The sequence below is a fragment of the Dermacentor variabilis genome, chromosome 3 (assembly GCF_050947875.1).
Source record: "Dermacentor variabilis isolate Ectoservices chromosome 3, ASM5094787v1, whole genome shotgun sequence".
NCBI classification, from domain to species: domain Eukaryota; kingdom Metazoa; phylum Arthropoda; class Arachnida; order Ixodida; family Ixodidae; genus Dermacentor; species Dermacentor variabilis.
In genome coordinates, this window is record NC_134570.1 from 16,648,259 (window position 1) to 16,669,180 (window position 20,922).

The 20,922-nt window shown below is 48.3% G+C and overlaps 2 protein-coding genes across 8 annotated transcripts in view; one reads left to right on the forward strand and one right to left on the reverse strand.

Moving 5' to 3' along the window:
- Nucleotides 1-20,922, reverse strand: part of LOC142575189 (solute carrier family 35 member G1-like) — a 175,263-nt gene that overhangs the window by 140,100 nt on the left and 14,241 nt on the right. For 2 of the 5 annotated variants that reach the window (XM_075684307.1, XM_075684298.1), the window contains exon 2: nt 19,677-19,817. The exons of the other annotated variants lie outside the window; for them this stretch is intronic. The gene's annotated coding sequence lies outside the window, so the exon portion shown is untranslated. The remainder of the gene's footprint in view (nt 1-19,676; nt 19,818-20,922) is intronic. 5 annotated transcript variants of the gene reach the window in all.
- The window catches only part of LOC142575190 (uncharacterized), a 112,531-nt gene that overhangs the window by 21,841 nt on the left and 69,768 nt on the right, over nt 1-20,922 (forward strand). The window contains exon 1 of one of the 3 annotated variants that reach the window (XM_075684311.1): nt 2,859-3,231. The exons of 1 other annotated variant lie outside the window; for it this stretch is intronic. In XM_075684311.1, the coding sequence (XP_075540426.1) occupies nt 2,994-3,231 (238 nt within the window). In that variant the 5' untranslated portion in view covers nt 2,859-2,993. Of the gene's footprint in view, nt 1-2,858; nt 3,232-20,922 lie in introns of those variants that run through there. One more of the 3 variants, XM_075684313.1, reaches the window with a different exon arrangement.

Below are 20,922 nucleotides of genomic sequence, written 5' to 3' on the forward strand. Positions count from 1 at the left end.
ATTTCGGAGCTGAAAAATGTACTAAGCCAGCTGCTTAATTCAGCGCCAGGCCCCGATGACATTACTACGGCAAGAAGAACTTTATTTAAGATATCGCCAAACGCATTGCGTTGCATGCAAATAAATTCTATTAAATATTCGTGCACATGGATTCCTCCGGAAAGGAGACTAGCAAAAGTAATCTCATTATTAAAGAAGCAAGGTGCCGGTTGTGTATTAGATAACATTATGGCGAAATCTCTTACATATAATCTAGTAAAACTCGTAGAAAGAATCTTACACGACTGCATAGATAATTGGGGTGACAGAGAACATAATTTTGAGCCATGTCAAATTGGCTTCAGACGTGAGTGCTCGATTTGGTGCGCCCACGTCGACCTAGAAAGTCGTATTCAACTAGCTCGATGTCAGAAAAGATATGCAGCCTTGGTCGCTTTGGATGTCACTAAGGCGTATTACAGCGTAGAACGTGTAAGCCTAATAAATGCGCTTCAGGATGTTGGTCTGCCAAAATATTTTGTCGCGTGGGTATATGAATTTTTAAACGGCAGCGAACTTTGCTGCTCTCTGAGCGGATTGTCTTCATTAACTTATCAACAGTCAAGAGGTCTACCACAGGGATCAGTCCTATCGCCATTGCTGTTTAATGTTTTACCGAGTACTGTACAATTGCAACAGGATGTGCATGTGTACTTATACGCCGACGACATCGCATTTTTTTTTCTGTGCTAGTAGACTAACGTGCTTTGTACTAAACCCTACAGTCTTATATTAAACGCCTAGAAATGTGGCTCGATGGTATTAACCTCTATCTTAATATCAGAAAAAGCGCCGTCCTAGTTTTCCCTCAAAGCGTTCTTGTGCAAATTTCGGTTCTTTATCGGCAAGACAGGATCCCTTAGGTGAATTCACTTAAATATTTGGGTGTAATGTACACCGAAAAGCTTAAGTAGAGTCCGCATGCAGAGCAGATTACCTCAAAGGGAGCGCGCACATTAGGAATGCTGCGTAGGCTCAGCAGCAATCGATCAGGATGGCATCGGCATGTTCTCATTATGATCTATTGCATGTAGTTCGCCCGATGATAGAGTTTGGCTGCGTTTTGTTTTCTGGCGGACCTGCATAGAATATTCGGCCTCTGATTCTATTAGAACGAGAGGCATTACGTCTATGTCTTGGGCTTCCTAAATTTGTTACTAACGATATCTTATATCAAGAAGAACGCCTGCCTTCTCTTCTCATGCAGTTTCATATCCTAACAGTACAAACTTTTCTAAGCATATATGCATCACAAAAGAGGAGCTTACAATATGTTTTTATTAATCAATCGGCTTCATTTTTAACTATCAATGGCATATCGCTCACGTTGCCTTGAAGTTATTTTAGTACAAAAACTATCGGACCCATTAAACGTTCACCTATACGAGGTGGTCTTACTAAATTCCTCGGTTCCAGTTGCTAAAATCAAATTTGATGAAATTTTTCAGAACAATGCTAAACATTTGCCCTATCAATATCTGAATAGTATTATGGAAGGCCACCTTGCACACCTGGATACAAAGGTCGATATAGCAATTGATGCTTCCGTCTGTGAAGAAAAGGCAGGTGTGGGCATTGTATCACCGCATCTAAATTTGTCTTTTTCGATTCGGCCACATGACTTCGCGACTCTTTCAGGCAGAAATATTGGCAATTGTCTTAGCTTTGCGCAAATCACCATAATTTCTGTCATCAGCCGTGATCTTAACTGATTGCCCGTCAGTTCTTCACCACTAACCCAACAAACCACAACTTTACTAACCCCACCCAAATTGTCAGATTAACTAGGAACTTTTCATTCTCTTCTCACAAGACACTTAGGTGTCGCTCGTTTAGTGTGGGTGCCAGGCCACAGAGGTCTAACCTTAAACGGATATGCAGATGCACTCGCAGTAGCATCCCACGATGGCCCTATAATCCCCACTTTACCTACGTCAGCTTTCATCACTGTGGCGCTATTCAGAAAATATACTACTGCAAATAACTTCGCGCAGTAATCGCTGTCAACCCGCATCTCAATTGTCTTTGGACCGACAAATGGCGATCCACAAGAAAAATTGAAGTAACGATTACAAGACTATACGGTGCCGAGTCTCCCCATTGAACTTATACCTCCGCAGGTCTGGCCTGACTATATCGCCTTTGTGCCCTTTATGCAATGAGAGTGAATCCCTGGAGCAGTTCTTTTTTGACATGCCGCCGTTTCATCATTCAATGGAAAGGATTTTTAGAAGAACGCTTCCAAAAGCTTGCTTGAATTTGACTCTTCCTGTAGCTCTTTCCTTTGGGGCTACCGTACTGGGTTACAGAGGAATGTTTGTGAAGCCATATGCATCTTTCTGCGTGAGACAAAAAGAATTGCATGCTAGGCTTTTTCTTAACACTTATTATGCTCACAAATTTATTTTTATGTATTACTTAGATAATTGATTATTCATATCTGTAACAATAGAGACTTTACATCCCATTTGCAAGATACTTATTTCACCCTAATTTATTCAACAAAAATATAATAACAGTTTTATCACCGCCCGATTCATGGACAATCCCCCAGAGTGGGCTGCGCCATTTCACTAGGGAACAAGGACAAGAAGAGGAGGCAGAAGTAAACAGGCGTTCTGGCGGACGCCCGATTATCTGCGCCGCTCCTTTACAATATATACGATGCATTGTATATGGCTCACGCACAGACAAAGCACAATTGCGTGTGCCACGTACGTGTCAGAAAGATATACACACAATGTTTCCGATAAACAGTAAAATCAAATAAAACAACCAGAAAGATTTCGCAAAAACCAGAATGAGTTTATGGTTTATTCTGTTAACGGGCTTCCTTCTCGTCGAGACACGAGGCATATGCAGCGGCTCAGTTCTGAACACATGATAGTCTGGTGCCATCCGCGCGGTGATCGTGAGGACGACATCGAGGTGGCCGCTTTGTTTTCCTGTACTGGATGTTTGACGAGAGCGTGGACCCTTGCACACGAACTATGCGCAAAGCTTCCGCCATGTGTATTCTTCTCCGCGCAAGTCTTGAGCTCCCCGGTGCCGAGATAAGGCCTGCTATAAAAGAAAGGAGCGTGCAATCACCACGCATTCTCAGCATTCTATACGGCGAGACTCGTCCGAAAGGTCCAGACGTTCGCGGGTTGTCGTGTCTCTTGCAGCCAGCTACGGCGACTGCGTACACAGGCGAGTGGGCGATTGCAATTGATTGCCGATAGCAGATTACTTGTATCTTTTTTTTTTCTTTAGAAGCGCGACCTGCAGTGACAGGCCGTCTCCTATTTTTGTCGCTGTTTTGCTTTATTCTTTGGGATAAGTCATCTTGTTTTTCCTTCCGTTCCTCGTGTCTTCCATTTCTGTTTCTGTCCCCTCCTCTGTGAAGCGCAGGCGGGCGTGATGCCCCTACCGGTGGCAGTTTGCCAGCGTATACTCATTGCTTTCATTTTCCTCTCTTTCAGTTGTTTACATGTTCTCAGATCAAAAGAAATAATAATAATAATAATCAGGAAGATGAAAGGACATGTCTCACACGTAAACAATGATCGGCAGTAATGGAATGAGAGCGCAGAAAAACGAGCTAGAAAAAAGATAATAAAAGAAATTCGGCAGGACCCATCTCGCGATGACTGTCGACGGAAATACGTTTAGCATTGAATCAATACAGCGACACGACGTATTGCCACCGTCGAAACGAGTTATGTATGAAGCGTGTGCCGAAGCGGGGCTCCTCTTGCGCGCTTCCGTAAGAGCACTCAGCGCCATCTAGCGTCGCTGCCGCGAAGTCTGCACGTGACCTCCGAAATGCTTGGTGCGCCGGTTCGTGCGAGCACCGAGAAACGCGTCATGAGGCAACCGAGCTCATCTCTCGCGCTTGTTTCTCGGCGCGCTACGTCATCTTGTGACACTGCCGAGAAGTCCGCGCGTGGCCTCCGAGACTAGAAGAGTAGCGCGCCGGTGCCTGCGAACGCAGAGAATTGATCCCTCGTTTGCCGCACATCCACGTGGCACTCAGTAAACTTGGGTCAGTGACCCAAGTACACGAGAGGTTCATTGAAGAACTGCACATATCCAGTGCATTAATGGCGCAGCTCGCTAAAGCGTTGGCGTGAAAGGCGTTTGTTGAACGGCGGCACTTACCCAGTGCACTTGCGACGCAGCCTGGTAAAACGCCGGGTTGCTGTGCTTGAGAAATCGTTGTGACCCTTGGACCTTTGGATCTTATCTTTTTCGCAATTGTAGAACGGCACATTCCCAATGGCGCATGCCATTTACCGAAGTCGGCGTCAAAGACTTTCATTGAAGAGTGGCACACACATACTAGCAGATACTTAACAACCCGAGTTTGCATCAAAGAGGTCCATTGAAGATCAGCACAGGTTGAGTGGCACATACCCTGGACTCCAAGTGCGTGTCCAAGAGTTTTATTGAATAGCGGTACCGACCTAGTCCCGCATACACAGTGACCCATGTCGGCGTAGTTCTTTGAAGAGCGGTACACATGTAAACATTGTCACATACTCAGTGAGCCAAGAGGGCTGGTTTCGAACCCTGTTCCCTCAGCACCGCAACCCATTAGACCAGTGACCCAGGTAGGCGATAAAATGGCTAGAGACATAGACAGTTTACCCCCTGGGAAGTGAGTCTCTTGCACATCTTGCATCCGGAGTACATTGCAGACATGGGGTACGTTACTTTCGTTCGCAGTCCTAGCAACCAAAAAAAAAAGTTTACTAAACGTAAAGAGAATTGAGAGTTTCAATTACATCGCGGCAATATCTTCGCAAGGAATGGGGCACAGGCCACAGGGCACCGTGCCCGGCCCTATTGTCTTCATTTTTTTTTTCGCGACAGTGCCATCTTGTATTAATGCCCTTCGTATACTGCTGAAAAATAAAAGACCGAACAGCTTGACACGCCTACACGGCGCAAAAAGCCCTTCTAAGTAAAGCTGCGACTTCAACTCTTGGAAGCAGTTCTGACTATCTGCTATAAAGCGTATAGGCTTTCACACGGAGCAAGCCATTTTGTGAGCGTGGGAGAAAACGCTTTCCAGCTGAAAGGAAAGCACAAATCATACGAAAAAGAACAAGCGAATTCGGACCGCGTCATATAGCTCTCGGCGTATCCGTGCCTCGGTTACGGGTTGCGTAACGTCCTGCTTATTTTTTTTCGTTTATTTTTTCGCATTGACTTGGTCTGTCTTATTTCGCCGAGACAATTTTGTCGCCGATGTGGATGGCGATACTTACTGGAATGTGAACGTCCCGCGAGGAATGTGGAAAGCTATGCGGGAAGCTTTTACTGTTGCTCGCGTGACGGAATTACAGATGAGTTTCACCCAGTTGAAGAACGTCACGAAAAGCGATTACACACACACACACACACACACACACACACACACACACACACACACACACACACACACACACACACACACACACACACACACACACACACACACACTCACACTCACACTCACACACACACACAGACACACACACAGAGAGAGAGAGAGAGAGAGAGATAAAACTAAAGGAAGGACGGGAAGGATAACCAGAGCAAATCTCCGTTTGGCTACTGGTACTGGGCATGGGGAAAAGATCGATGTACGAAAGGCGGGGAAAAGGACAGAAAGGGAAGAATGAACAGCGTAAGACCACATCTGCGTGGTCGCTGTCACGCAGTCTATCAAGGTATCATATAGTCGCACCCAGTGCCAGCAATTATCGTCACCAACACGTAAACAATGTTTAAGCAATCTTATTCTCTCTCCAGAAAAGATATTTCCACCGCAGAATATTTAGCGCATATTGTCACGTTGTAGTGACGGTGACATAACATTAAAAAAATCTGCAGCTGAATTCACAAAGTGGAAGGCTAGAGCGCGGGGACGGACGGAGACAAAGGAGGCACACAAAGTACACTGACAGGGCGCTGACTTCCACTATGTTCCACTATGGTCCACTATGTTCAACCAACATGCCAAACTAGTTACTCTGCTCAAATTCGCAAAGTTTTTCACTCGTAAGTGCTATCCGCCTTCCGTAATGATATGTTGAGCATTAGGGTAGACTGGTATTTTATCTTCAGAACAACCTTTCTTGAATATGGACCCTGGTCCCTGGAAGCCGTCAGTGCGCCGCAATGCTTCTTATTTATCACATAAAAATGGGGAAGGGACGTGGAAAGATAGCGTAACCAAACGAAACATTAAATAAGAAAAAACAAGTCTAAGGTTTCGAAAATGAGAGAAAATAATTAGGTCAGTACAAACATACGACTGCGGACAAAGCAGCACAAAGAACATAAGATGCGACCGCCAGCCAATCCTAAGTGGATAGCGTAATGGCGATTGCTTGGTTCAATAACATTTAGTTGTCGAAAACGAATATATTTTATCTTTGCGGCTCAAATTTCCGAACAAATTGTCTACGTCCAACTTCCCGATTGATTTTGACTCTTCTTGCTAACGTAGCGCTCGTCATTCTGCCTTCACTGGAAACAATAAATGTACTTTCTCTATCTCTCTCTCTTTCCGAAACAACTACGTGCTTGTTACTATACACACTGACACCACCTAAAGTACGGAAAAGAGAGAGAGAGAGACCGGCCAGCAAGGTCCGCGGTGCTATCCCCTGCCAATCGAATAGCTTTTTTCGCGAACGCGAATCAACAATCCCAGTTAAATCAGGGGCGTAAGAATAAATGAACCGAAAATGAATAAACCCGCAGTCACATCAGTGTTCTCGCGTCGATTTCGCCGCAATGAGTGCGCGCGATGGCCACGGGCCCCCCTGCTGCTGCTGCTGCTTCTACGCACTTGCCGAGCGAAGCCGGTGACTGTTCTTACGACGAGCGTGGTGTACGCGCATAATGCGCAAATACACGAGCGCACACCTGCGTGCTTGTCGACGCTCAAAATAGCACGCTGTCCGCAATAGGCGAGTCATATGAGAAACACAATAAAGAGAACGCCGACCAAAATGGTGTTGTCAAAGGGGTTAGACATTTCGGCTTCCGCAAGGAAGATTCAATTGTAGGTAAGCGCTATAGTCCTGTTTCACGTCTGTCCTCCTGTCGTCGTCTTGTTTGCGCTGAAGACTTTCGTTTCACACGTGTCTTGTTCACTGACACCCACTGATCAGAGAACCGTTACCGCCTTCGAAGGAAGGAATCTTTATTTCCCGCTGAACAATGGAGGAGGGCGACGATAAACATACGAGAAACATATAATAAACACCGCTGACACGTGTACATTGAAAATGCGTAAATGCGAAAATGGTATGCTGTGCAAAGTTATCAACAAGAACAGAGCAACGGCCATAACACCACAAGGTTACAAGTTTCACAATGTTTTACCAATGGAGAGCAAAAAGGGAATACGGGCTTTAACATAAATGTGCCTTGATAAAGCACTCAAAACAATTAGTATATACACATCAGTAAATAAATTACATAATGAATGATACAGCCTAATCAGATAGTCAACACCATTTTGGTCGGTGTTCTTTTTATTCTGTTTCTCACGCGAATCTGCTTCCCGACCAGACGAGATGTCGCTCAATTATTCATTTCGTGCTGTATAGGATGCAAATGAAGGCCGTTGCCAGGTTGGCGTAAATGGTTTGGCAGGCACGTTCGCTTGCAAAGGGAACACGGCGGCACAGAGGGTCGAGCATATGTCGAAGCCGTGCATTGATCGCCGACTGTCAGCTGTGTTTACCAAAGAAAAACGCAAAACCAAACGTGCTTCAACGTTTACTCTCTTTTCTCTCATGTGTCTTTTTTTTTTTTCGTCCCCAAGTAATGCCATTAAGCTGAATTAATCGGTCGTCACAGTCATTATTGCAACACTAAATGCATCGCTTTATTTCAAACGAGCCAAACAGACTGGAAATAAGTAATTAAGATATGAGAAGGAGGAGCGCGGCAGGTAAAAGATTTTGCAAATCAATTCTGCGCAATAATGAAGAGGAAAATTTGGTCGCAGCCGAAGCTACGTAGGAAGCACGCGGGGATTTCTCAGGAAATAAAGCTTCGTAGTTGAAGAAATATGCTTTATAAATTAGACGCATTCTGAAAATGTCTTTTTTCATTGACGAAGATATGTTTACATTTTAATTTATCTAAGGGTCAGTAACCACAACAGAGAGAACTATGAAAAATGCCTCTTAGTGTTATCAACAAGGATTAATTTAATCATTTACTTTAGTAAGAAGGGAGTATTGCTTTCTTGAGAAAACCATCTGTGCTGAACACCCAATTACACAGTTTCGGTACCCGCAGTGGCTGCTTAGCGGCTATGGCGTAGGGCTGCTAAGCACGAGTTCGCGGGATCGAATCCTGGCCACGATGGCCGCATTTCGATGGGGATGGGGTCAAAATGCGAAAACACCTGTGTACTTAAATTTAGGTCCACGTTAAAGCTCTTAGACGCTCACCACACAGCCAGAGTCCGTCGTCTCTCGCTAGCCCCGGCTGGCCGCACAGTCCTCCGGGAGCTATGTCTCGAGGCTGTCCCCGAGGTTACGGAGTACATGACGATTCCGCGAAAGGTCAGGGGGCATGCCCCACCTCTACCCCGCAACATGGACCCCGAGTTCCATCAGGGCCTTCGGCAGGCCCGTAGTGAAGCCATTTGGCGACGCTACGGCTCGCAAGATGGAGTGGTCTACACAGACGCAGCCAGACACCCTCGCGGCGACCTCATGACCGCGGTGGTAGCGGATCACAACGGAGGATTGATAGAACATACAACAATCACGGCTGGCCGAGTGGTGGAAGCGGAGGAAACCGCGATTGCCATGGCCATGCATGCGGAAGCGAATACCGTCATCAGCGACAGCAAGCAGGCCATCGGCAATTTCGTCCGCGGTAGAATTTCCAGACAGGCGTACCATGTCCTCACACGACGCCCCCTAAGCCGCTTGAAAACCATCGTGTGGACCCCCGCTCACGCGGCTGTACCCGGCAACGCGTCGGCTCACAGTTTGGCTCGAGATCTCGCGCTCCGAGCTTCGTCCGCGGATGCGGACGGCGTGAATGAGGAGGAGAGACGCGAGGAACCCTGCTAGACTTATCATGAAATAGCCCATAGGTATCGCTTGAGGCTTCGCGCGCTCCCGCCACCGGCCAAGCAACTCGATAAAACGCAAGCGGTCGCGTTTCGGCGACTTCAGACAAACACATACCCACACCCAAAGTATATTAACAAAATCACAGGGGGCAAGGAAAGCGACCAATGTAGGCTCTGTTCAGAAACAGGAACACTCACACACATAATGTGGGAATGCACCTCGCTCCCGTTTTCTCATCCCCTCGTCAGCAGCGAGACTGACTGGACAGCCTGGCTCAGTTCCGGGGACGTCTACCGACAGCTTGAACTGGTGGACTGGGCGGAGAAGGCCAAGCAGGCCCAAGGCCTTACTTGAGCCCAAACCCTCAGCCACGTGCCCCTTTACCCTTCCCCCTTTCAATAAAGTTTATCACCACCAAAGAACTCCAAGCGGTCTAAATTTCCGGAGTGCCCCACTACAGCGTGCCTCATAATCAGATCGTGGTTTTGGAACGTAGATCCTCATAATTTAACTTTATTTTTTTACACTTTCGGTGACACAGGATTAGCTGCGGTTGAGCGGCCGTGTTCGTTCTCTTTGTGGCGACCGAAGCTTTAGACCGCCGTTTCGCCGTCCATCCTGTGGCCAGAATAAATGGTACCTCTGCCCAATAATCACACTTACAAGTCACGCTTATTATGTATGATATAGTAGTCAAATCATAACAAGACAACAAAGAATGACACGAGGGACAGCATAGAGGCCACTATTTGTAGTTACTAATTGAATTACATAAATGATAAATAAGTGGAAATGAAAGTAGATGAAAGAATAACTGGCTGCAGGTGCGAAATTGAGCTATACCTCGGCGCCGTTTCCTGTCCGCTTTCTGGGGTATCATGTCTGTCTATACTATAGCTAACCCTAAGAGCGTTTACCAGCGCTATGCATATGTATATATATTACTCAAATAAAACAGCATTGCAAGAGTATGGGCCCCAATACTGAAAAATCCGCCTCTGTACCGGCAATCAGAACAATGCGCACATAGTTTCACTCTCCACGACCCCTTGAAGGGTCACGAGCTGCGGTTTGGGCAACGCTATGCTAGAGCGACCGCTCCGAAAAAGCATCGGTCCCGGGTTCGATCACCCGGACAAATATGAATTTTTCTTCACCTGCGAAACTACATTTTTTGCGAAACCCGCGTGGGCCTCATTTGCAGCTTTGGCTGCCGTCGGGTGGGTGACAAAACTTTTCTTTTAAGCGAGACACAAGCTGAAGAAGAACGACAACGCACGTGCAGACGCACTAAACAAGCATCAAAGACGTACTTTTCCAATATCAGTAGAACGTTACTCCCTTCGTTATTTAGAGGTTTTACCATGAACTACACAAGCCATAGCGTGTTGGAATACGACGGCCCATGCATACTGTCAAGTAAGCGATAACGAGGTCGACTTTGACGCGAGTGAAAAAACGTTGTTCGGCGAAAGCGAGAAGTGATCGCGAGTATTTAGCTCCACAATTAAGCCGCACGACAATGACAGCCGAGACAAGAGAGGCGTGACGAGTTTGGACTCGCTGTGCGAGCGCCGTGTCGGGGCGTGTCAGGGTGCTTAGGAAGAAACCTCGACCAAAACACCGATGTTTTCCTTCGAATTCTTTCTTTTTACTAGGATACACGGGCACAAGAACGCTGACATCGAGCAAAGAATTTTGACGAAATCTTTCGGCAGTGAGAGGAGGACAATTTTTATCTAGGCACTACATTTTTCTTTGAATGAAATATCGAATCTGGCAATACTACAAAACTATTTCACTCAAACATTTCTGATTACATTATGACGTACGTTTTCTTCCGTTATCGCGATAAAGCACAGTCAGCTCAATTTTCGCAGTAAAAGAGAGAAAAAGAGACATGCGGAAGCCTTCGTAATATACACGAGGGCCTCAAGTTTCCTTTCCTGTAAAATCACAAAGTAGTTTCTTTTTTTTTTTTACGTTAGAGTAAGTTTAATCGAAATCAGAGCTCAGCAAGAAGTGACGCTGCCCATCGACCGGAACGTGCGTAACCAAGTGAATAAGGATGCTTGCTCGAAAGTGAAAGTATAGGCGTCCGCCGCTTGGCGCGCCCTGGTTAGATCGTTCGCTACCATGCTCATTAAAGCTGGCGACTGTGCCACTTTGCTTGTTTCGCTTATGCAGTAAAAGGTCTTAGCAACATTACCGCAAGAAAAAAAATCCATTATTTTGCATTACTTTTTTAGTTGTCTTAGTACAGACTGCTCTAGTCTGAGCAGTGTTGTAATCGCACCGCTGGCACGAGTTGTTGGAATCTCAGCGCTGACACCCGTTGTTGCAAATGGGTTGCAAGCCCCAAGGGTAGCGTTGGCCTGGCGGCCTGGGGCACAACTGGAAGCATCCGAAGGTCCGAGCAAAGCATGAGTCGACTGCTAACAGAACAACTTGTTTATTCTAGCATCCCAAAAGAGCGGCCGGTCAGGTCGACCGAAGTGGAGAGACGGGAGAGCACGCTACTCAACAGAAGAAATCGGAGCCTCTTTCGGCGTCCGGGGGCAGCTGCTCTTATACTCTCGGAGTCGAGGGGAAGAAGGAACGCCTCGTCAGAGGCGCACGTGATGCGCCGCTCGGGCACGTTGAGACGAGTAGGTGACGCCTCCGCCGGGCCGGCGACGGTCAGACCTCCTCGCTTCACAGTTGGGGGTGCTCCTCTCCCCGGCTGCCGCGCTTTGACAAGCGTGGGCACCAACATGCGCACACACACACACGCACACTTCAAGACACGTGGCATTGGAACATGCCTGGACGCGCTTGGCGGGGAGGCGTAGCGGCGGCGCCGAACGGGCCAAAATGTCCGCCGCTTTGAACGAAGCCCCGGCGTCCGCTGCATCCGCGCCGGCTATACCGCGCGTCGTAGGCGAAACGTAACAGACCGCCGCGCCGGGGGAAGGAGATCCCGATGGTCAGGGGACTGCATCCGCTGTCCGGAGGGATGTCGCTCGATGATGCTCATAACCGAAGTCGGGCGTCCTTCGGCGTTTCTTGAGCGCAGCGCACAGAGAAGGCCTCGTTCTCTCGTTCAGGTTCACACAGGACACTGCAGAGTGACTTCGGGAGAGTTGACATTTTTGTTCTCGTTCCCGGCAAGCGTTAGAACTACGCCGAAACTCAACCGCTCAGTCAGCAAGCACGGCACAACCCTCACTAAGCCCTGCCAGGCTCTTTCCCCTTTTATACCACTGCCTAGTTCCTTACAGTAGTCTAGCAGCACTCAGAACGCGTCCACAAATTGGAAAATTGCACTAGAAAGAACGTCATCACTTTGAAACACTAAAAAAAAGCAATATGTTAAAAATCCTGCCTCAGGAAGAAAAACATCAGTAACAAACAGCTCCGAGGCTGATTCCCACGTTAGGGGCTTCGACTTAAGCCATCGGCGTTACCGTTGAGACTCCCCTTTTTGTAACGCACCTCAAAGGAATATTGTTGCAAAGCGAGGCTCCAGCGCAGGAGGCGGCCATTTGTGGAAGAGATGGTCTGCAGCCATTGGAGAGGGCAGTGATCCGTCTCGAAGCATGCGAAGCGGTGATCGCAGCGAGCGACCGTACACCAGCTCAGCTGGCGAAAACCCCGTAGCCGCAAGCGGCGTGGTCCTTAATGCAAACATCACCCCAGGCAGACACAGCTCCCAGTCAGTTTGTCGTTCAAACCACAAAGCTCTAAACACGCGCTTCATGACGGAGTGGAGCTTCTCAACGGAATTCGACTGTGGGTGGTACACTGAGCTGTGTAACAGCTTTACCCCGCACCTTTCGAGAAAAGTTGTCGTCAAAGCGCTAGTAAACACTGTGCCCTGATCTGATTGGATTTCCGCAGGAAAACCAACTCGCGCAAATATGGACAGTAGTGCATTGACTATCTCAACTGAGCTGAGTTCTTTAAGCGGCACTGCTTCAGGGAACTTTCTCGCTGGGCAGATCACAGTCAAAATGTGTCTGTACCCCGTGGCTGTTACCGGCAGAGGTCCCACTGTATCAATAACGAGCCGTCTAAAAGGCTCCGTAATGATAGGTACCAACTTCAACGGCGCCCTCGATTTGTCCCCTGGTTTGCCCACCCGCTGACAGGTGTCACATGTCCTCACAAAGTGGTCTGCGTCCCGAAAACACCCTGGCCAATAGTACTCTTGCAAGAGACGGTCCTTAGTTTTCTTAACTCCTAGGTGTCCGGACCACGAACCCCCATGCGACAAGCGCAACAGATCCTGACGGTAGCACTGAGGAACGATCAGCTGATCGAACTCCACTCCCCTGCGGTCTAGATACTTCCGGTACAGGACCCCACCTCTTTCCACAAAGCGAGCATTTTTCTTGGCGATACCTTCCTTGACAATGCAGCGTATGTTTTCTAGGCTGCCATCCCTTTTTTTGCTCGGCTATCAAAGCCGACCGGCTGACTTTTAGTAACCTATTAAGTCCGTCTGACGTAGGCGCGATGAGCAAATCTGCAGATAGCTCTTCTAACTTTCCCGTGTCGGGCATTTCCTCTCCAGTATCTGGTGCCTTCAACGCTACAGGCTCAATTTTATTCAGTTCGGGCGTGCTCTGAATATCAGCTTGCTGCGCCTCTGACCCTTTCTCATTGTTCGACAACGTCGGCCCCGCAACTACCGCCTTTGGAGCGAGCTCCCGAACCTTCGATCTGGTTAAGGCCTGAACGCTAGCCTCACCAAACAAAAGCCCCTTCTCGCGCAGGAGGTGATCGGACCTGTTCGAAAATAGGTACGGGTACTGGGGGGGGGGGCAGCATAGATGACACTGCGGCCTCCGTCTCAAGCGCTCCGAAAGGTCCTTCAATAAGCACTTTTGCTACGGGCAGACACACGCTGTGAGCTTCCACGGCTTGCTTGATCCATGCGCACTCGCCCGTGAACATATCGGGTTCTACGTAGGAGGGGTGAACTACATCCATCGTAGCTGCGGAATCGCGAAGCACTCGGCACTCTTTCCCGTTCACGAGGAGGTCTCGCATGTAAGGCTCGAGAAGCTTCATGTTCTCGTCAGTGCTGCATAATGACAAAAACACGACTTTTGTTTTTGTTTCCGGACACTGCGCCGAAAAGTGACCCGGCTTCTGGCACGTATAACACACGCGCGCTTGCCTCGTCTCGAACCGCTTTCTGCGTTCGGCTTCGGCTGCCGCCGTCTCCTTACGTTTGGTCGGACTGCTTTCACTCGCATCCGCACTACGTGTGTCCCCCCTTGCTCTCATGGGTGTGAACTTCGGCCTCTCAAACTTGGAGCCAAATTCACCCTTTTGACCGTCCTTAGCTCCGCGAGCCCGACGCGTCACAAACTCCTCGGCTAGCTCAGCGGCTTTAGCAACCGTACTAACGTCCGGCCTATCCAAGACCCAGTACCGCACGTTCTCAGGTAACCGACTATAAAACTGTTCCAGCCCGAAACACCGCAGAACTTTCTCGTGGTCACCAAACGCTTTCTCTTCTTTGAGCCACTCCTGCATGTTTGACATAAGCCTGTAGGCAAACTCTGTATATGACTCACTTCTGCCTTTCTCATTTTCCCGAAACTTCCGACGGAACGCCTCCGCTGACAGCCTGTACTTTTTTAGCAGACTCGATTTCACTTGGTCGAAATCCTCTGGCTCCTCTCTCTTCAAGCGAGCGACTACGTCGGCCGCCTCGCCGGGTAACAAAGTGAGCAAGCGCTGTGGGCACGTTTCCCGAGAGAACCCCTGCTTCTCGCACGTTCGCTCAAAGTTAACCAGGAACAAACCAATGTCCTCTCCAAGCTTAAACGGCTGCATCAGGTCAGTCATTTTGAACAATACTCGTTCTCTTGCACCGTGTGCCTGACTTCCATTACGAGCGCGTTCCATCTCTACCTCGAAACGCTTCATTTCCAAAGCGTGGTCGCGCTCTTCTTTTTCTTTCTCTTTTTGTTCTTTTCGTTCGCGCTCATCTTGCTCTTTCTGTTCTTTTCGTTCGCGCTCCTGTTTCTCTTTTTGCTCTTTAAGTTCGCGCTCCTGTGTTTTTGCCGTCTCCCTCTCCTCAGTGGTCTCAAGGCATTCCGACAGCTCGTCATCCTCAGCTTCTAACTCAAGAATAGCCCTTAGCAGTTCTGGTTTTCTGAGTTTGTCCGAGATATCCAGACCCAACTCTCTTGCAAGCTCCAGCATTTTCGGTTTGCGCAACGACTTCAAATCCATGGCTGCTCTGAATGCTGCTTTCTCTACTGCCTACTATTGTCTTGCCGCAAACTAACCCAGCAGCAACGACAACCACAATTACCAGCTCTGTTTCTGACACTAACAAAAGCCTGGCAAAACTCAGAAGAAGAAAGTCCCGCACTCACCAAACCTCGCAGCCAAGAATTCAGCGCAGTCGTTCCGCTGCAGGCAACCAGTCATCACACAGGGCTCGTTGCACTGCTCCCGGATGGTCGTTGTGCTGCTCAGCATACAGTCAACTGCATATCTTCGCTGCTGGCCTCCGTTGTCGCGATCTCACCGCTGGCAGACAGTTGTTGTAATCGCACCGCTGGCACGAGTTGTTGGATTCTCAGTGCTGACACCCGTTAATGCAAATGGGTTGCAAGCCCCAAGAGTAGCGTTGGCCTGGCGGCCTGGGGCACAACTGGAAGCATCCGAAGATCCGAGCAAAGCATGAGTCGACTGCTAACAGAACAACTTGTTTATTCTAGCATCGCAAAAGAGCGGCCGGTCAGGTCGACCGAAGTGGAGAGACGGGAGAGCACGTTACTCAACAGAAGAAATCGGAGCCTCTTTCGGCGTCCGGGGGCAGCTGCTCTTATACTCTCGGAGTCGAGGGGAAGAAGGAACGCCTCGTCAGAGGCGCACGTGATGCGCCGCTCGGGCACGTTGAGACGAGTAGGTGACGCCTCCGCCGGGCCGGCGACGGTCAGACCTCCTCGCTTCACAGTTGGGGGAGCTCCTCTCCCCGGCTGCCGCGCTTTGATAAGCGTGGGCACCAACATGCACACACACACACACGCGCACACGAAGACACGTGGCATTGGAACATGCCTGGACGCGCTTGGCGGGGAGGCGTAGCGGCGGCGCCGAACGGGCCAAAATGTCCGCCGCTTTGAACGAAGCCCCGGCGTCCGCTGCATCCGCGCCGGCTATACCGCGCGTCGTAGGCGAAACGTAACAGCAGCCTATCTAGTGAAGCGCTGCATGAGGATTCATGCTAGATATGGAGATCAAGCAACGTCGTTAAAACATGGCTCCGCGTACGTCTCTCCCTTATTCTCTCGTACTGCTCACAAAGCCAAGCCCTCCCTCCCCTCCCCCCCGACTATTGCACACTTTCATTTCTTTTTATTTATTTATTTATTTATTTATTTATTTATTTATTTATTTCCACTTGGTAGAGCGACTGGGAGCGTCACCTGCACTTTTCCCCTGCAGTTTAGCAGCTCTGCATTCATTAGGGGCCGAATGCAACAAAGTTTTTCCTGCTCAAGTCCCGTCTACCATTGGCTGGTCGTATTGGCTGAAAAGACCTGCAACGCCACGATTCGCTGGCGTTTGCTCTCAAACCGCTCTTGAGGAAAGTATCTTATAACACCGGGCCAGCTTATTCATACGGCTGCCGCTGCCGCCAGAACATCCTGACAAAGTCGACAGAGTTATTCGCAATGCCCTTGCAATACTCTGAAGGTAGCGCTATTAGAGAGATTTAGATTAATGCACGCAGGCGGCTTGCGTCCCCTAATCTAAATTTCCCTAATCTTTCATTTCGCCGCAATCTCGCCCTTCAACGCTTTTTTCTTTCGAAATTCACATGGCCGATAACAGTCCCAAGCGTTGAGTGTCCCGATTAGGGAACTTTCGCTTGACAGGTTCTGTTTGAGGACCCGAAGTAAAGATGGCGAGTACGATTTTAGAAGAATATTTACCATCAACTTGTGATGCAGTCAATGATTCGGATAGCACTCTTTAAGGGATTTTTTGAAGGCATAGAATGATGTGAGTGATTTTATGTTTGATGGTAAGTGATTCCGTAAAGATATGCCAGCGAAAGATGATGTTAGTTTACCATAGTTGGTACGGACACGAGGCAGTAAAAAATTTCTGTTAAAGGCAAACCTAGTTCTATTGTAGTTATGTAAATCATTTAGGTTAACGAATTCGTAAAGCAATTGGTTGTTAAGTAACTTGAAAAATAAGATTGTTAGATTATATTGAAACAAGTTCACGGTCGTTAAAATGAGGTTTTGACGGAGCAAAATGGATGCATTTGACTGACGAGGACTGCTAGTAATGATACGAATGGCTTGATTTTGTAAATGCTGAACTGATGACAGGTGGCAATTGTACGTGTTGCCCCAGGCAGCGATTCCATAGTTAATATGACTATGGATAAAAGCAAAGTAAAGTGATAAAAGAGCCTTGCGAGAAAAGAAGGCGCGTGCTTTTATTAGAGCGCGAATGCCAAATGCCGTTTTTTTCTTAATATTGTTAACGTGGGAGTCAAATTTGAGGTTAGCGTCCAGGAGAACACCGAGGAATAGAACCAAGTCACCGGGTGGAATTTGATCAGCACCAAGTGTTAACGCTAGCGGAGTAGTTAGGACCCTGTGACCACTATTGAATATAATATATTTTGTTTTCTCCGGATTAATAATTAGGTATTTACTGAGACACCATTCTATAACGTCAGTTAGCGCAGCATTTAACTTTGATGTTAATGAGATTAACGATGTGTCTGATAATGATATGGTGGTGTCATCGGCGTATAAAACGCAGTGAGATGAATGTAAAAGGTCGGGTGACTTAATCCAGTTTGAATAGTAAGGAGTAGTGTTTATCTTATTCATAAAGAAAAAACAGGCGAGGGGTTAGCAAATTGCACAGCGAATAAAATATATTCTAAAAAAACTGTAAAGCCCATTGCAAATCGACTTGAACATTCTCAAATACGAATAAAAAGTAGATGCGTACAGAAGCAAATCTCTTAGTATATGAGCTATTTCTATAAACTGATAGCAAGCTTATAGGTATGAGGCCTGAACTTCGTCACAAGTGAGATTCTCTCCCAACAGCTGGTAATTGCCAACCTCAACTGTCCCGACATGCTCTCAGCCCCCGCGAATCGCCTCAGTGTTGCGTTTCCCTGCTTTAAAGAGTTTATTTTGGTTTTGATGAGGGACACCTGCCCATGCCCATTTCTTTTTGTTGATTTCCACTAAGATGTCACCAACTCGCGTTTGTTCCCTCACCCAATCTGCTCTTTTCTTATCCCTTAACGTTACCCCCATCATTCTTCTTTCCATAGCTCGTTGCGTCGTCCTCAATTTAAGTAGAACCCTTTTCGTAAGCCTCCAACTTTCTGTCCCGTAGGTGAGTACTGGTAAGACACAGCTATCATACACTTTTCTCTTGAGGGATCATGACAACCTGCTGTTCATGATCTGAGAATGCCTGCCAAACGCATCCCAGCCCATTCTTATTCTTCTGATTATTTCCGTCTCATGATCCGGATCCGCCGTCACTACCTGCCCTAAGTAGATGTATTCCCTTACCACTTCCAGTGCTTCGCTACCTATTGTAAATTGCTGTTTTCTTCCGAGACTGTTAAACATTACTTTAGTTTTCTGCAGATTAATTTTTAGACCCACTCTTCTGCTTTGCCTCTCCAGAAATGGGCATGGGCAAGACATGTAATGAGGAGGGAAGATAACCGATGGTCATTAAGAGTTACGGACTGGATCCCAAGGGAAGGGAAGCGTAGCAGGGGGCGGGAGAAAGTTAGGTGGGCGGATGAGATTAAGAAGTTTGCAGGGACGACATGGCCACAATCAGTACATCACCGGGGTTGTTGGAGAAGTATGGCAGAGGCCTTTGCCCTGCAGTGGGCGTAACCAGGCTGATGATGATGATGAGGGACACCTGCATCTCGACGTCAGCCGACACTTCGTTTTTCGAGCTCAAGCTCCTTTAAAGAAGCGGCGGCACGCTTCCTTTCCTGCATTTCTGAATGCGTAGTTCCTTTTTGTGGTCGTCGTCGTCCTCCCGCCGCGCGTTCGACCCACAGACCATTTGAAGCGTCTTCTTAGTTGTACAGTCAACGTCTAATTTTTAGGGCTCCCTAGGTGCCGCGAAAACGTTCGAAAAAGCGGTCAGGTCGAAAAAAATGAATGCATGTCTTTTAGTGCCTTTAAGCGCTAAAATTGCCACAGGTACATCTGAAAAAGCTCTGAAGGCCTGACAGTACACTTATTAGGCATATCGGTGCTCGTACTGTGACAGGAGATGGCGAGTGCACGCGCGTGTAATTAAGGAATACATACTCTGTCCCGTGACATTGCCCCTTTCGACGCTTACTAAGCTTCACCGTATAACAGCATAACATTGATGTATTGAGGCAAAGCTGACTTTCGGGAACCAACATTATGCAACGCGTCGTGCTTTCCGAGCTTCGAAGCCAATCGCGAGGACCACAAAGGCGCAGTCGGTGCCAGTGCTGACAGCGGTAAACACGGCGCCGAACGGCAAGAGGCTTACCAGCGAACGTCGAAGCAGCTAGGCCTAGCGTTGCCGCCGTGTTGGCTGCGGCTGACAGCAGGACTGCCTCCGAGAGTACCGGTTCGAGGCGGCGAGGTAATCAAAATGGCGGCGGTGGTAGCTTTGATTGCCGTTTCGGACCTGCGGTCACGGCAAAAAGTCCGGAAAATTGGTCTGCGAACGGTTCTTGCACCCGAAATTTCAGAAGTTTCAGAAATTTCCGGACGTCCGAATTATCGGGTGTCCGGAAAGTCGGTCGTTGACTGTACACTGGCAACTCCAGCCGACGACACGGCGTCAAAGACAATTCGTTACGATTCCTCTCTGTTACTTGAGCCACCATTACCGCGACTTTCGTTCCCTATCAATAAAATTAGATCATTTTCTCTGATAGAAGCACCGATTCCCTGAGTTTTCCCTGAGTATTTCCAGACTATTCACAATCCCTGAGAATTTCCGGTTTTGCCGGTTTTCCCGATTGGTAGACACCCTGGTCATTTAGTGCGCAAATTCAGCAGCTGCCTGAACACGAGCATCACCGCAAAACACGGTGCTCGATGTTCTACAAGAACACCCAGAGACAAAGGCTGCACGTGGCGCGATTTGCACCCGCAGTGGTCACTCACAGCGCAGGCATTACCACATCCACGCAAGACCTGCCAGTGCTTTTTCGCGGCAGCGTTGCCACGTACAAAACATGGTCCGCATTTATCTAGCAGTTCGTACGCTTGAGCAGTTCCTTATAACAGGAGACGCCCAAGTGCGACAGCGAACACGTTATTATCGAAGGCGGTAATGTGAACAGTTCTTAACAATGAGCAGAGTATAAATTCAGTCCTGAAAAGCGCGTACGCACAAGGAGCGTCCCCGCGTTTGGAAGCCTCGGATGATGTTCAGCACGGCGTGAAAATGACATCGACGCCTTGCACAGCCAGTCAACGTAGCTTTGCCTCCTCTCCGGCGAAAGAGTCGCAGGCGTCTCAGCGCGGACGGCGCTCGTGCTCTTCCTTATTTGTCCGTTGGCGCGCTGCTCACAACCGGCATCCTTCCACTTTCTAGGACGTTGTCTGCAGCGTCGGTGTGCCCTGGTTGCCCGATAAACACTCAATTCCAATTTCAGAAGCGAAGTTTCGGGCGTTGGAGCACAAGATATCGAATCCACACGCAGGTCCTCACGATGGCGTTGGCGAGCATTCACACAGAAAGTTGCGAAGCTGCGACACCGCAGACTGGCCGGCTGGATCCT